Here is a 16,879-nt window from a genome sequence, read left to right on the forward strand (position 1 = left end):
CACACATGCACACACATCTTTCTGTTTTTTACTTGCCCCCTGCATCGTAGTTTGACTTTTTTTTTCTCTTAATACACCACTGAAAAAATGTAAACTACAATCATTTTAACTTTCTGTTATCTTTCCCCCTCCCCTTTCTTTAGGCCATTGTTTATGAGGGCCAGGACAAAAATCCAGAGATGTGTCGGGTGCTGCTGACCCATGAGATCATGTGCAGGTAAAACGCAAAGCATTTTATACCACATTTCTCACTCCGAAGATGTCTTTGTTGGTGTAAAGAGGGGGCAAGGACATGAGGAGCGCTGCTAAATTGCAATAGAAATCTTATCATTTTCCTCAAAGTGGGTTGGGGAGACGGGCCCTGGCCTATTTCTGTTGTGCGTGTATGTGTCGGTGTGTATGTGCGCGTGTGCATCCCTCTCATGTTCAGCTAATTAGGACAAGGAAAAGCTCATTACTCAAACCCATCCTCCTCAGTTTGTGTAATACATGCAGTTTGCTGTGTCCTGACAGTGAGCTATGTGCAGAGGGAGACAGACTCAAATTACACATAAAATAAAGACACACACACACTCAGTCAAAAGTAGTAAGCTGGGAGGACTCTCACAGTCTCGTTGCATGCATTCACAATCAATAAAGGCATCACACAGCGTGCGATTGTCTCTTACAAAACCAGCCATCTAGAAGAACATGTAAGAGTTGCATGGAGAAAAATGGCTAGTGGCAAAGTGTAGACACTTCCTGGTTATCACACAAGGCAATTTAGACCACTTGTTTTCATATGCTGCAGGAAACGGTCGAGATCAGAAATCTGATCTGGCTCTCCAGTCCTCTTGTCCTGGGGGACTTGAGAAAGCAGGGGGAGGGTCAGTCTCTCTCCAGCCTTCTCTCACTTGCTTCGATGTCTTTCTTCATCTCCTCCCACACACACACACAGATACAGTAGATGCACACATGTAGTCAGACACAGGTACACACAGACATGCAAAGGCTCAGGTGAGCAGACAAGAGAGAGAAAGGTAGACGCAATGATACTTTTTGGGGGGGAATACAGAAGGGGGGGTGTCGACGACACACAACACGCTGTTACATAGCGGTGCAGTCAAATGATTCAGAAAGGACTCGTCACATCAGTATGCAACCCCCTTCTACCCGGCATGCACTACTCTCCAGGTCCAGTGGGACCACTCTGTGACCCACTTCTGAGAGAGAGAAAGAACAAGCGAGAGAGAGAGGGAGAGAGGCGGGATAGAGGGAGGGGACGAGCACTGAGGAAAAATAGAGAACATAAGATGTCTGGTTTTGTGATGTCTGACAGAAATGGAGCTAACCTGAGCCCTGGAGGCTAATTCAAGTTTTTATCCAGTCCCATTCAAGCTCGTTCCCGTTCTCCTCCAAACTTTGCCTAAAAATCGCCCGGCTGATCTCGCCTACTGTAGTGCAAAAGCCCCAGTCTTACCTTGACAAGCTAAACAGAAATCCAACCCATGCTTCCTCTTGAACTCCACAAAAGTCTCACGCCCCCTTTACTCCCACATCCCTCTCCTATATGCTCATCTGCTTTCTTCTCCCCTTAATGCTGCACCTTATCTTGCTCTCGCTGCTGTTTGCATCCAGGTGACTAACCCCCCATCCTTTTTTTTGTCTCATCCCCATCCCCTGCAGTCGATGCTGCGATAAGAAGAGTTGTGGCAACAGGAACGAGACCCCATCAGACCCTGTCATCATCGACAGGTAAGCAAACTTTGCCCTTTGACCCCGGCACGATGATGCGCTGTCACCGCAAACACAAGTGCAGCAGGTATAACTGTGGAGGGGTGTGTGAAACAAGCGCTGTGGGCCAAGTACAGGAGCAGTAAATAATGGCAGAACATACAAAGCATGACGAGAAGCCATTTCAATTTTTAGCGAAAGAAAGCAGTTGGAAGGGGTCTTTGACATGTGATTTGGCTGAGAAATTGCAACCTGCAGGCCTAATAAAGCAGCCACAGGTTGTTTTCTGGGGGGTTTTGAGCAGCCATAATTGTCTGTGTAAGCAGAAAATGTGAAACGGCAGTAAATTATATTCCAGCTGTATGTTTGTGTTAGTGTGTTTGCGTGCGTGAAGTGGAGGAGCAATCACGGAGCAGTCGAGCTCTGCTTCAAGTGTGGTCAAACAGCGTTTGTGTGGTCGTGCTGATGACTTAGCTGATGAGCAGTTAGGGTTACAGCTACTACGCTCTGGTGTGTGTATTTCTGTGTATAAATCTCACTCGTGGATGGCTATTGTTAGCTGGGTTGTTTTTTTTTACACACTCACAGTCTTTTGCCTTTCTTCTGCTGTCATAAACTACCTCTGACTGATGCAGCAGCTTGCAGGATTTATAGTCAGAGAGATTTACTGTCCGGCCTCTGCCATGTGTGTGCGTGTGGCACGCGGGAGGACGAGGGAAGGTATTTTGCTCGTACTCGAGCTGTTCTCGTTCGTGCAGATTTAAGGCGGTTCTGATCAGGACTTAAAGAGAGCTGAAGAGACTTTCCATGAAGGAATTTGGAATGTATTTTCTGATATTCAACTATGTCCTAGCCACTGCGTCATTGGGTAAAATGAGGCAGATTGTAGTCTATCTGATGTCTGATTTGAATTTGTCACATTTGAGTGTATTTGTGTGAGTGTTAATGAGGCAGTGACCTGTGCTATCTGATGAACACAGCTGTCCCGTTCTCACTGCTGCTCTGTGGAAAGCTACTTTTTTACCTGTGCGAGTGTGTGTGTACATATATATATATATATAAATATATATATTTATGTGTGTTCAAGTTTGTGTGTGTGCATGCGCCACCCTTGTTCCGCTCCACTGAAGCAGAAGGCCTCACCTCAGCGCTCCCTGAGACAGCTGCACCCCACCACGTGGCCTCAGACAACACGCCTGCCCATCACTCTGTGCCATATTTCTGATTTTTGTTTTTCATGTGTGCATACTTGTTGAATTTCTCATCTGCACGCTCCGTTGCTCCGTCTTCACGGACGCCATGTGAAAACTTTTTCTTTGGGTTTGCCGCGGTTTGAGCACGACCAGCCTTAAGTGAAGCGGCCTGATCCTCCCGCCAACAGCTTTTCCAACACTGAGCATGTGTTGTGGTCGCTCGCTGGCGGTATTCCCCCGACGCCTGATGGCTCAGGTGTGAGGGCAGCATTAACGAACAACAAATTAGAACAGGGGGAGAGAAAACAACAGCAATATCTCTGTTTTCCTCTCCAGCGAGCACTCTTTCTGGACAGCAAAATAGGTCAGGTGAGAGGAGAGCAGTTAGGAAAGGTTGGGGGGGTAGCTAGTTTTTAAAAGAGGGGGGGGGCAAAGGGGATTAAGCAGAGGAGGGTTTATACGTTTGCTCATTTAGTACCAATATATTCTTGGCAATTGTAATAATCAGGGATTCATAAACAAACAAACAACTGTGAGGCTGAAACTGACTCAATTACCATGAGCTCCCCTCCTTCAAATTCATAAAGAAATACCATCAGCAGCCCCTCTCCACCCTTGAAGTTATTTAGTTCGTTAAATAAGGGCTCGTTAGCCCTCTGCTGTTTCTCAGAGATGATTAGATTTTACAGCCCTAATTAGCTGGGCTAGCTCTAACTCTTCTGGAAGAGTAATGGGTCTGATTGCCTAATTAGCTCTCTCTCGTTAAGATTGGAGAAACAGGCCACTGCAGCAAAACCACGGGAATGAGGAAAAATAAAGTCAGCTAATGAGAAACTTATTTGATTGTTAGGAGAACAAATCTGGTACAGTGTGGATTGGCAACGCTTTTGGGTACTGTACTCGCTCACCGGGAGAGTCTCAGCCCTTTCTTTATCTCGTCCCCACCCACCCCCTCTGTTGAAAAGAGAATTTGTTTGGGCTTTAAAGCATCTACGAGGAGCAATATGCTTCAGATGTTTTGTTAAGAAGCGTATTTGTTTAGGCAGGAGTCGCTTTAACGCGACGCCAATCTGTACCGCTTTCTTGGCTGTTTTGATTTAGGACTATCGTGGCTCGCGTTGTCATCTCTCTCTCTGCTGTCTGATGTGGATCAGCGCTGAGGAAGGAGAAGAAGAAGAAGAAGAAAGCAACTCGTGCCATATTTTATGTATTTAACCTCAGTAGCAGCGAGTTCTTGGAAATTCAGTCAGACCTTGACATGACACATTGAGTCTGTGCTTGACACTGGGCAGGAGAAGCATCTGAAAGGTGTGATGCTCCTGTGCTTCTGCTCCCCAGGGAAACATGTGTGGTCCACTTTAGCCTCTTACAGAAGCAGGATAATATGAGGGGGAGCCCTTAACCCCTAAACCTCCACTTCCACTTCTCCCCATCACTCTCGGTTAGCATGGGGTTAATCTTATTCAGCCACAGTGTATGATCGCTCTATCACGTGCCCTGATGGGCCCCAAATCACAAACACATTTCCCTCTCACCCATGTAAAGCTTTTTTTCTCTCCCTCCCTCTCTCTGAGTCTTATGTTTGTCTTCTCACTGAACTATTTTAGTATATGCACTTGGTATAATTGTGGACAAATGTGTCAGCCCTATTTGCAGTGGAGGGGGTATGGCAATCCCTCCAGCACCATGTGTCCTCTCCTGCCTCTTACCACCTGTGTCCTGTAGCCCTTTCCTGCTCATCCAGCTCCCATAGGCCTGCTGCAGGGTGTCCCCGAGGCTGGGAGAGCCTCTCTGGAGGGGTGGGATAGAAACACTCTGTGACCAGCGATAAGAATCCACTGGTTATCATGCGTAGCCCGCAATCCCTCTTCCGTTTGCAATGCCAGGACGGGCACAAAGCGGTGTCAAGTTTACATGTACAGACAATGTTATTTCAGGTTTATTGCTGTTTTTTCTTTTCTTTTTTTTGAGGGTGTGTTGGTGTGTTTGCCTTTGCACACACTCCTGCAGCCCGCTGTTGATGTGGCCCATTTCCTCGCATGCGTGTCTGTGCTTGTGTATCCGCATCAGTGTTGGTTATTTCCCCAGGAGCAAGTGTGTGTTTTGATAGAGGCCATTTCCTGACAAGTGTGTGTGTGTCTTGAGTGAAGAATGTCGGGCAGGAAGTGCTCCTCCCGGGGAGGGTGATGTCATGGCCGACAGCTTCCTGTTCTCTGAGCCAGTGGAACAGGCTGACTCCTCAGCTTCACGGTGGGTAGTTAGCACTTGTGAACCAGGTTTTGGTTCACCTATCAGCTGTGTCGGGTCTACACCTTTGCTTAAAATAAAACACAAATAAACATCGGGTCAGCGTTTTTTTAAACACATCATTTTTCCAGGCTCATGTATGGCTAGTTTATCTCAGGTCCCTCTCTTGCAAGCAGGGAACCCCCTTATTGTTTTGGTTGTTATGTTTGGATGCACTTCCTGGGGTGAGAGGTCATGTGTTGCCTTGGCTGGGCTAACGTGCACTAGTGAATAATGTATGTCATTGACTTTATGTCAGCCCTGCCAGCCCCCCAAGCAGAGCCCACCCATGTTTAATTCATCCATCTCATTTGTGTGTGTGTGTGTGTGTGCGTGTGCCTGCAAATATGTGTGTGTGTGTGTGTGTGTGTGTGTGTGTCATTTAGAGGCCCAGTCTGCACCTGTCCAGCCATTAGCCCCCTTCTCATTTGCATTTGATGCTAATGCGGTTTACTGGCAGTGCCTTCCGTCCCCGTAGCTTAGTTTCATTTTCATATCCATGACTGTGTTAGTGAGAAGGTGAAGGCTCACACTTGCACCGCAGTGATCCTCTCACTGTACACGCTGACACCTGAAGGTCTTTATCATTTGCTTTTCTTTTCCACATCTTGGGTCAGTTTTATTTTATGCAAGATTGTGATTCTTTTTTTCTTTCCCTTTTTTTCTCACAGCTGGTTTTCTGTTGTCCATCTGACCACCTATCAGTAGTTTGGCATTTCTCTAGGAGGGAAAGAGAAACTAGAAACACCCTGGGAGTGACACTTGCACGTTCAAGTTGTGTTGCACTGTCTCCCCAGCGACTTTTTTTGTTTCCGTCATAACTTTTATGATCTCGCCTTGGCTTGATTTGTTGCCTTTCTTTTTTTTTTTTCTTTTTTTTTTGGGGGGGGGGGGGGGGGGGGGATAATGTGCATTTTCTTTTTTGTGCAGTCTTAAGCAGGATGCTATGGGAGGCTTTGAAAAGTACTGGCCCTTAGCTGGATCTGGTTGTTTGAACGGGGCTCGGGGGCAAAGAGGCGAAGTTGCCGGCTCATCGATATGCAAGCAGAACTCCCCTACCTCAGGTGCTAACGGCCTTGCAGAGCTGCCTGAGCTGCCTCCAGCCCAAGTGCACATGCAGGCATGCGCATGCCCAGTTGCAAGGAATCCACAGGCGTTCAGAAATATAGCATGCACAGATGTACACTGACCTGCAGCTTTTTGCATCTGTTTGCTTGTGTTCTTCCCCCCCCCCCCCCCCCCCCCCCCCCCCTGCATTGGAGGAAAGCATGTCCCCAGGGTACGGGCAGCTACGCTGATTGACAGCAGGGAGTTTGGAGGTCGAGGAGCCTCTAAAACAGCGCTGCCACACTTTCTCTCTCATACAAACCTACAACCTCCCCCCAAAAGCTGTCTCACTTTTATTTGCGATAAATTACCACGCAATTCTCAGAGTTTATGCCTGGGAATTGTTCTGGGGGGGTGAGTTACTTCGTATCAAATTAACCCTGGATAAGTTCGTTTTGTGGAAAGGAAACAATTAGGTACATGTTGAACACATTATTTTATTAATGCTTTTTGTGGGCATGTGTGTGTTTTTGTGTTTTTGTTTGCTTAATTCTTTCCCCCAATAAACTAAAACTGAGCTGCAATCCCACTTTATAGGTATTTAAGCTGATTCTCTCCCCCCTGCTGAATGAAGGTAACAGCCAGTTTATTAGTCCATATAAAACATAATTTACAAATGTCATAACAGTGAAAAGTTCATAGTTTCACAACACCAGGGTTTTGGGATTTTTTTGTTTGATTTTTGGCCGGAGCCACATAGCACCGTTGTAAGCTCTATTTTCTCTCCAAACTGCTTTGTCATTACTGCTTGACATTCCCCGCTTGACCTGGCTGCTCTCCTTGGCTGTTCCCTCTGCCTTTGTGTCAGTGTTTGTTCTGTCCCAGAATGGAGGGGTTTGGCTGGCCAGAACTGACCCAAATGAGTAGCGTCCTACTTCTCTGAGAGCTATTTAAGACATTTTTTGGTGTTGGAAATTGCAGGTTAGAGAGATAGGGATAGAACGGGAGTGAAATAGAAGGAAGATATATTTGCACATGCAAAGGACCTCATGTGCGAGTGTGTGTGTGGTGTACTGCAAGTGAGGAAAGAGTAACGTTTTCCAGGATTTAGTCCATGATTCGCCCTAGAAGATGCGCTCAATTTGCTTTTCAAATGAGGCGTGAAGAGCATGTGTGTGCGCGTGCCCCTCCAAGTGTGATGCTATACATTTGGACGTGCAAAGCTGTGTGTGTTAGTGTGTGAGAGGCTTTGTTTTCCCCGTGCTCTGATGTGCGCAACCCACTAAGTGCTCTCTCACAGCCAATGTGATACACAGCTGCCCGTGTTGCTGCTCTTAATTGAATAGACACACCAGCTCCTCTCAGTGAAGGATACTCGGGCATCCTTTGGTAGCAGGCTGAGCCAGTGTGTCATCAAGCAGTGTAGCTTCAAGCTGCCCCGATCGCAGCCCTCACTGATGATTCATTGTTTACTGATTGTTTATGCTAAGTGAGGACACAGACAGTATGTCTCATGCCAGCTCCATACACCTCCCCAACCCTCCTGATGTTTCACTTCCTATCAGCCAGTAGTCCCTCCTCTGGTGTTTTACCTCAGCGCCGTTGCCCAGGATGTAAGTCCAGGTGTCCAGGATGAGCGCTTGTGAATGGATCGCTGTGCCCGAGCAAGATGTATATTCTGTTGATTGTTTTCCATCAATCTGTCCAGGAAGAATGGATCGCTGGCCAGGCGCTGCGAGCGGTGCTCTCAGTTTCACATGTCACAATGGAAGGAAAACCTGCACGCCATGTGGGAGATTGGGGGGGGGGGGGGGGGGGGGGGGAGATGTGCTCTGTGATATCGGCCTTGGGATCCTGCGACAAAGTTACAATATTAAAAGTCATCTTCTGATTATTCTGCGCAAGATTTGCTTTTAGGTCCAGCGTTTTCAAAACCATAAAAAGAAGAAGAAGAAAAAGCAACCAAAGGCTATTTAGTTACTATGTCATCCTCTCCCAGTTAAACCTCTTCATATCTGCTCTTATATATGAGTTCTGTGACACTGAGCTTGACTAATTTGAGCTGCGATGTTAAGAGACAAAAGGAAATCTTCAAAGTAGCATCTCTGCCATAATTAAATGTAAAGCAGTGGACGTCAGTGTGCAGACAATTATGGTCAACAGCTCAGTTCGATCAAAGGGATGATATATTCTTACATTCCTAATATATTCTTTTCTTTTTAACTTTGCATTAATCAACAACAAATGAGACCTAAGCACATGTCACTGTTCCACCTCAAAAAGCAGAGCTGGATTTAAAGGCCTTTGTTTGTGTTTATGTAACTCATGTGGGGAGACAAAGTAAGGCGTAGGCAATCGACTGAGGCACTTTGTTGTTTTACACCGCCTTCACCCCCCCTCTCTTCTGTGCGCGCCTCTATCGTTGTTTGCTTGTTTACTGAGTGGCTTGACCTCACTCGGAGAAATGTTCACTTGTTTCCTTTGCTTCTGCGTCTCCTTCTGCAATCTGTGTTGCTCCCTCTGCTCTTCTCCATCCATGTGTCTCCCCTATCTTCCATCTCTCTCCCTGTCTGTCTGCCCCTCTGCCTATGTGTCTTTTTCTCTTTGGTCCTCCCACTCAGAACTCCAGATTTAACTCTGGAAGCTTTTCGGTTAATCACACTTGGAATTTTCCTCGCTTTTTGAACGCTTCTTCCTCGGCAAACGCGTTCCTCCTCGATCTGCTCCTCGGCTGCAGGAGAGACTGCGCGCTAATTATCCCCCCAGTTATTGGCTTCCCCAAACACAGGAGCTGTGATTTACATGAGGTGACATTCAGTTCAAACACACAGACCTTTGCAACCTTTTTCTCTGGAAAACAATTAACAGTGCCGCTTTCTCTTCTGCCTCTCTCTCTCTCTTTGCCGTACCTTCTCTTTTTTCCCCTCGCGCGACACCGCTCCCTCCCTGCCTCCCTCTTCCTCTGGCTATTGTCTTCGCACAAACAGACAAGATTTACTGCCAAAAGAATGAAGGGGTGTGTGAGGTGTGACTGGCAAAAATTTTTTATATTTTTTTGTCTTAGCAGGCAATTACTTGCTTGTTAATTTACAGCTATTCTGTCGAGGTAGCTTTTCAGAGAGGAGTTTGGAGGAGCCTTCGAGAGAAACAGATAAGGCGCCAAGTTTAGTTTTGTAGAGCTGAAGAGGACTTAAATTAGGTCACGTTTTTACAAAAAGAAAGAAAAAGATAAAATAAAAGCACTTTATCAGTTTCGTCTGTATTTCCTCCATTGACCTGAGTAAATATGACACACGCTCCCTCACACGCACACACCTATGAAGAGACGTATAGCCTACACAGGCACGTTCAAACACAAAGACAAACTTACAAGCGTGCCGTTAATGAAGCGCATCTCTCTTCTGTCATGACGCCCATGTTAGCATGACAAGATGTTTACACACACGATCACGCCAGCACCTCTGATGTGGGCCCGGATCAAAGAGAGATAAGAGGAGAGAGAAAAGAAGAGGCAGGGACGCGACGGTGAGCGTCAGGTATGGGATGCTTTTCTCTGTTTGACAGGAGGACGGTTGTAATAGTACCCCACTGAGAGGCTGAGAGTGAGACAGATAGACAGACAACAGAGAGGGAGGCGTATACCTGGAGAAATATATTCTGAAAAAGGGAAGACTTTTCTTCTTCTTCTTCTTCCACTGCAGAGGACTTCTCTGAACTCAACCTCATTCTCAAATCTGGAGGAAAACAATTAGATCCACCCGCTTCCCCTTGTCCCGCAGTGTAGATTACAAATGAGCAAACCTGGCATTTATCACATTACTACAAACATTTATTAAAGCCGGTTCCCCTCTAAAGCTGCAGAGATAACAGTGGGTAATTGCAGAGACTGGCTCTATTAGTTAAGTATGCCTAATGTCACTGCCTCAGAGCATTAATGGACGCCGTAGTATTATGTTCCTGCACTCATTACCACCCCACTCCCCTTCAAACAGATACACACACACACATCCACACACCATTCTCTCCCCCCTCTCCATTGACCCTGCAGCAGGAGTCTGTGCCACTCTAATGAGAAATGGAAAACACCGCTCCGCGAGCTCCAAGACACGTACACACACACACACTCATTCACACATATACACGGACACACGCACGCTCAATGGGAGACATTACAAGGGGACAGAGGGGTACACTATAATCACACACGCCCAGGGAAACAATTGTGCCGTTATCAGAGTGATCACATTATAAAAGTTTAATAAACACCAAACGGCCTAATGGTGAATTAGCCCGCATCTGCCCCGTGTTGTGCCAGGCTATAATTAGTGATTTAACAGAGACAAACAAATGTTTTTTAACCAGAGTTCGTCGCAGCTTTAACAGATTTTTAGTCAGGCATAAATTATCGAGTTTGTGCCGAAATTAAAGGGAAATGAAGGTCTTTATTCTGCGCTCCTCTTGACTCCAAGACACTAAAAGTCTCACACACACACACACACATACATGCGCACACACAGAGCCATACAAACACTGAACCACCAAGAGGAGAGTTTGGCTCAAACCCCAGTCTGGTTTTCTAAGTGGCACTTGAGATGTGTATGGAGAGAGGCGGATGGGTGCTTGAGATTGTTGAGGAGGAGAAGAGAGAGAGAATGAAGGGGGGTGGTGGAGGGGGTGGAATGGAGAAAAGAAACAGGAAGAGATCGTGGTGAATGACGTGTAGTAAGTCAAGAGGAGGTGGGGGGCACTTTCTTTCTTCCCTCCCTGCATGGGCAAATGCAATTGTGTGACTGTTTTAATACGTGTGTTTTTGCGTGGACACATATGCATGTGTGCATATGTGGGCAGGGACGGGAAATCGATGACAATTTATAATTTAACAATCACAGGGACTATCAGTTTTTATACAGCCTCCATACTCATTCATCAATATTACATCAGGACTCAGACTCTCTGTGTTAGGGAGTAGGAGGGTGAGAAAACAGCTGAGGAGAGAGAATATGGCTTTGGTCCAGTGTGTGTGTGTGTGTGTGTGTGTGTGTGTGTGTGTGTGTGTGTATGTGTGTATGGTGGGCTTGGGGGTGTTGGTAAAGGGGGGAAGGAGGGCATTTGCTGAGGTTGTAGAAAACATGGCTTCCAGCATACACAAATGCGCAAACGCACACCCCAAGCTGCATGAGTGTATGTGCGTCTGCATCTGTCCGGCTGCTTTTGTGTGTGTGTATAGGTGTGTGCGTCGTTGTGTGTGCGTGCATGTGTGTGCGTGTATGTGTGTGCTTGCCAGCTGAGTGACAGCTTACTATTGATCTGTGGGAGGCCACGGTGTCATTAGACCCAGTATGGACCAGCAGGCACACGTGGAGGTCAGGGCACAGAGTTTGTGCATAAGTGCATGTCTGTGTGTGTGTGTGTGTGTGTGTGTGTGTGTGTGTGTGTGTGTGTGTGTGTGTGTGTGTGTGTGTGTGCATGGAGGACTGGGGGACCAAGTGTTCAGTAGTGACAGGCTCAAGCCTCTGAAAGAAAATCAATCGTGTCATAAGAGGAAGGTTTCCTCCAGCCTCCTTCTCCCTCTTTCTTCCCTCCTCCTCTTTTTTCTCTCTCCTCTTCTCATCCTTTCTCCTCTTTTCTCCCTTTTTCTCCTTTTCATTCTCCTCATCTGAGAGGTCATCCACCCACTGCTCCATTTATACCTTTATCACACCCTTTTTTCTCTCTCACTTTTTTTTTTTTTTTTTGGAGACTGTTTTTCTACCACACGCTCATACACAGCACTCCCCGTGTCATGCATGTGTGACATACGGATCAATTCAAGAGGTTAACCTAGCTAAAACTGAGCCATTAGTGAGAGAACTGATCCTGGATCAGCCCTCATTAACTAAAAGGGTACGCAAACTGTTTGTCCAGATAAAAGAAATGACACCCCCACCCAAACCAAGGCCAATTAACCGAGAATGCTGAGACTAGTTGAATTGATGGCACGCCTTGTTTTGTTTAACAGAAGTTTGGTTTTTAAAAAGAAAAGAAACTGATAAGACTTTCTTTTATTGTGAATTTAAGATGTCCTTCAGTTATTTATCATTAAGGATGAGCACACACAGACACACACACACTCTCGTATACACATAGGGCAAGCATCCACCTGTTCTCCTCTCCCCTGTCTCGCCTGAGGGGACTAGTGTGGTAGATAACAGTTTGAGTGGGCCTTCTGCAAAACACTAATCAGACCTAACACTGCCTAATTAGCACAGAGTCCACTGATTGGCTTACAGCAATAATTAACACAGGTGAGAATAATTAGCTCCCCATAGACCTGTTTGTGGCTGCGTGTGTGTGTGAGAGAGAGAGAGAGAGAGTGAGAGAGTCTGTGTGTGTGTGTGTGTGTGAAGGATGTTATTATGCAGTCTTGGTCCCTAGTGAGACTGAGGAGGCAGAGAGAAGAATCAAACTCATTACTGAAACCAGGCCAACCTGTGTTAGGTGCTCTGCTTTCCCACACCCAGAGAATTAGCCACACAGAGATCCACCTCGTATTTCTCCTTCTCACTCACTCTCTCTCTTTGTATGCATGTGTGTGTGTATGCTTATACTTTTTCCCTTTTCTTCTTCTTTCTGTCTCCGTCCCTTTCCCTACCAACCCCACCCCACCCCTCCCCTCCCCTCCACCCCCTCCCCCATTCCCCATTGCTGATGAGTGAAGGTACGTTTGAGGAATCTCACCGCTAGCTGAACCTGCTAAGATGAGATGAAACGCAGACGCGGAGCATCTTTCGATCACATTCTGTCTCACCGGTGGTCTGCCTCTTTCTTGTATCCTGCACCCAACCCGTCTTTCAATCTCTCTTTTCGAATAGCAAGAACGTCAGTGACTGCCGCCCGTTCCTCGTCATATAAAAAGCTTTATCATGCGCTTCACCCTCTCCACAACACGCGAAATACCGCCAAGCCGCTCAGCTGCATAAAGAGGGGGACTGAAGAGCCTCATGTTTGTCTTACAGAAACAGAGAGCGAATGGGATAATGAGGTAGACTGGGGAGGAGAGACAAAGAAAAAGAGGACGTGACATTGTTTTGCTGCAAGACTGGCCGTCGTTCATCAGTCTGCGAGCAGTGTGGTGTCCTCCATCTCACTCTCCCCAGTTATTTTTACCAAAGTGCTGCTGCTTTGATCAAGCCGACATCACAGAGAAGGAGATGGGCATAAAGACATTGAGAGGGGGGTTAATATTGGAACACAATTGACGGCTTGTCACTTTTTAGCTCCCAGGCACCAACATCGCCAAGTAGTTAGTTAGAGAGCGTAAGATAGAGAGGGGGTAACACACACATACACTCACATATACACCTCCAAGAGCTTTTTGTGTGCTAAATAAATAACAACCACTGATGTAAATTGGTGTTTCCTGTAGTGTGCGGCTGTGTATTTTTCATGTCGAGGCATTTTAGAGTGGTTTCGGAGCGCAGCATGTACAACTAATGAATTTAACCCCCCGAAACTGAGTGTAAATTCACACAAATGCACAGTTTCGCTCTCATGCGCACATGCTCACTGGGAAGGGAGTCAACCATTTACCTGACCACAGGTGAGCCACGTACCAGGCGGCTGATTGCCACCCACGTCTTCCTCTCCACACAACTGTTCTCCACCCACCGGGATCCAAGGGGAGGCGCCAGGGGTAACATCAGGCTGTAATGGCAAACTATCAGAGACATTGAGGGTGCGGGAAGCTCACTGCTGGTCGACTGATCTCCGGCGTTTCATTGACAAGGCCTCACATGTTCACTAGATTTGTTTTATTGGGGGTTTTTTTGTTCTGTTTGCTCGTGGTAAACACTCACCTCTTGTAACAGGCAGCTACTGCCTCTGTCACACCGAGGCTGTCAACACAACATTCAACCTGCACCGTAATCCACATCACACTGAGCTGCACAGCATACAGATACACACACACACATGCATGCGAGATGTACTGTATGTATGAGCGAAATAGATGTACTCAGAGGCAGCTTAAATGCATATAAGGGCTGTTAAAGCTGTGTTTATGGGAGGCATTTGCATAGTGTTCACAGCGCGTTCTGTTTCCCATACACACACAGGCGCAAGCACACACTCCTAAGAGGCACTTCTCTACCACAAACACTCTCAATACGCCTTCCTGACTTTAAAAAAAATGAAAGAAGCTTGATTGAGGCAAAACAAGAAAGGCTGTTTTTTTTCCATATTTCCTGTTTCAATAATTAATATGCATGAGTTTTATGGCCGCTTAAGATGCGATCAATTATTCATTAACAGCATGTTAATTGCATCCACAGTCGTGAATATTTAACCAAACACTAAATCAATGAGGTCGAATGAGCAGCAATATGGACACTTTATAAGCTTTGCCAAAAAATTAGGTTAGGCTTTAATGAAAAACAGGAGAGAACAGATTGAAAAGGGACAAAAAAATGTGAAGAACCAGCTTCACAAAAGGAAGGGAAGTTTGTGTTAGAAAGCAAACAACTGGAATAAATGCATGATCGTTGTAATATTATAGTCAGTAACTCTTAGCCTTTTCTCCCGTTTTGTCTCTTTTTTTTCTAATCTCCTTTTTTAAATGGAGAGGATGTAATCTCTTCATCTTTGCCCACTGTAGCCAGCCTTTTTTTCACTCTCAAAGACTCCAGACTCCTTTGTCCTGGATCTTTGTGTGCTCGTGTGTGTGTGTATGTGTGTGTGTGTCTGCGTGTCACAGCGGTGTCTGGACAGTGACATTTCTCTGCTTGGATAACCATCGCGCCCTCTGTCCCTCTGTCCGTCCAGCCATGACGCAGGGTAATGTCACCTGTCAGTCTCAAACTCCTACTTACAACCGCTGTCCCCCACCCCTCCTCAACTCTCCCCCCACTCCATCCGCATGGAACTTCACCACCCGTACACCACCTTCTCACTGCGACCCTAACTGCCCCTTCCCTGGACCTCACCTGGGGTACAAAGCCCTCACCATCTTCCTTTTCCTGCTCCTTTTGTCCTCTTCTCCACTACCTCATATGACTCCATATCCTCTTGGTCTTTCATTGCACATATCCAAATGGCAACCCCACCCCTTTATTCCCCTTATTTGCCCCCCTAGGACCCCAAAATATGGCATAGGAAGACAGCACATATAGCACTAGTCAAAGTCAGCAAAGTCAGGGGGGTGGGAAGTTGACTTTTTGACTGGGCCCAGTTGCATTCTGCGCCTGTTTTCAATTATTCTCCTGGCACTGGCAGGGTGGAGGTTTATGCATTATATGGGAATGTAATTGACTATAACTGCCCTCTTAACATTAACCAGGTGTACTAGCTGAGTGTGTGAGATTAGGCCCCGGGACTTGGCTGTTATGGAGTGTTGGCCTGTCTGTGAGGTTGTGTTGTTGTTGATGTATTTATATCCTACTCCTGTGCGGTGCCGCCCATTACCACCGCATTTGGATGTGCCTTTCCCCGACTCTGTGCGCATTTCTGTGCATGCCTGTGCTTATGCGTGCATGCACTAAGCTCCCGCTCGCTCCTTTTTGTGCAACTTCCATCATGCATCTGCCTGTGTGCGTGTAAGAGTGAGAGAGAAAGTAAAGAAAGAGGCAGGATACAGATACAGCCTGCTTCAAGGGGGGCCTGACTTTACAAGGACAAAGTCAAAATGGGCCCATTCACAAGGCTGACATGCTGTGATTTGTATGTATAGTGGTGTGCAGCCTGCAGGGCACTAGCCCAGGGGCTATCACAGACACCCAGACCAGTACACCAGCAGGGGGAGGTGATGGAGGCGAATCGAGATTGTGTGTGTGTGTGTGTGTGTGTGTGTGTGTGTGTGTGTAGAGAAAGAAGGGTGTGTGATGGAAAAAAAAAGAAGCATCAACAGACTGTCAATCAAGCCCTAGCCACAGCTTGTCACTCCTCGATAGAGCTCATCCGGGGGAGAATGGGAGTCCCTGGGACCCCGAGAGGAGAAAGGAGCAGGTGCTGGAGGGAGGGCGGAGGCAGCAGGGAGGAGGTGACTGTCTGCCTGTCTCAGTGACTCAAGCTTGATTTGATATTTGATACCGAGCATGTGGCATTTGAATGCAAATCTATTTTGATTGTCTCACCGTCTGATAGGGTTAAAAGGAATCTATAGGGGATATGCATGCGTGCATGTGTATCAGAGGGCCGGCTGGAGACATTCACATGCACAATATAAAAAAGAGAATTATTCAGATGGATTATATTACTGACCATTTTACCTGCATCAAGCAATCCCCCGTCTGCTCTCAAAGTGATATACAGATATTTAATAGAATAAATTCAAAAGGTAAAAAGGTCAGAGGTCACACAAATGGGCCATGTAGTCATCATCGCCTCCTTGATGTTATAGCAGAACTGAAAAAACTCAACTGTGTGCACACACATGATGTGCACATGTACATCTGAAAATCTGAGCCCGTGCAGGATAATTATTTTTCCTGTATGCACGTGGAGGATTGTGTTTAAAAGCAAGCATGCCAAGTAGGTAGACAGACGGACAGATAGATCGATGGATAAAGTCGGTATTACTGCAGTATGGAAATCTGAGGCTCAGTTCCCCTCCCAATTAGAGTAGTGACTTCTGAAATGCCATAATACCCATTAATTAGCAGGCTGCT

General features: G+C 46.5%; 1 protein-coding gene across 5 annotated transcripts in view; it reads left to right on the forward strand.

Annotated features, from left to right (window-relative positions):
- Window positions 1-16,879, forward strand: part of ebf1a (EBF transcription factor 1a) — a 53,018-nt gene that overhangs the window by 4,637 nt on the left and 31,502 nt on the right. For all 5 annotated transcript variants that reach the window (XM_026189121.1, XM_026189112.1, XM_026189131.1 and 2 more), the window contains exons 5-6: window positions 144-217; window positions 1,666-1,734. In XM_026189121.1, the coding sequence (XP_026044906.1) occupies window positions 144-217; window positions 1,666-1,734 (143 nt within the window). The remainder of the gene's footprint in view (window positions 1-143; window positions 218-1,665; window positions 1,735-16,879) is intronic.

Source organism: Astatotilapia calliptera, chromosome 2 (genome assembly GCF_900246225.1).
Source record: "Astatotilapia calliptera chromosome 2, fAstCal1.2, whole genome shotgun sequence".
NCBI lineage: Eukaryota > Metazoa > Chordata > Actinopteri > Cichliformes > Cichlidae > Astatotilapia > Astatotilapia calliptera.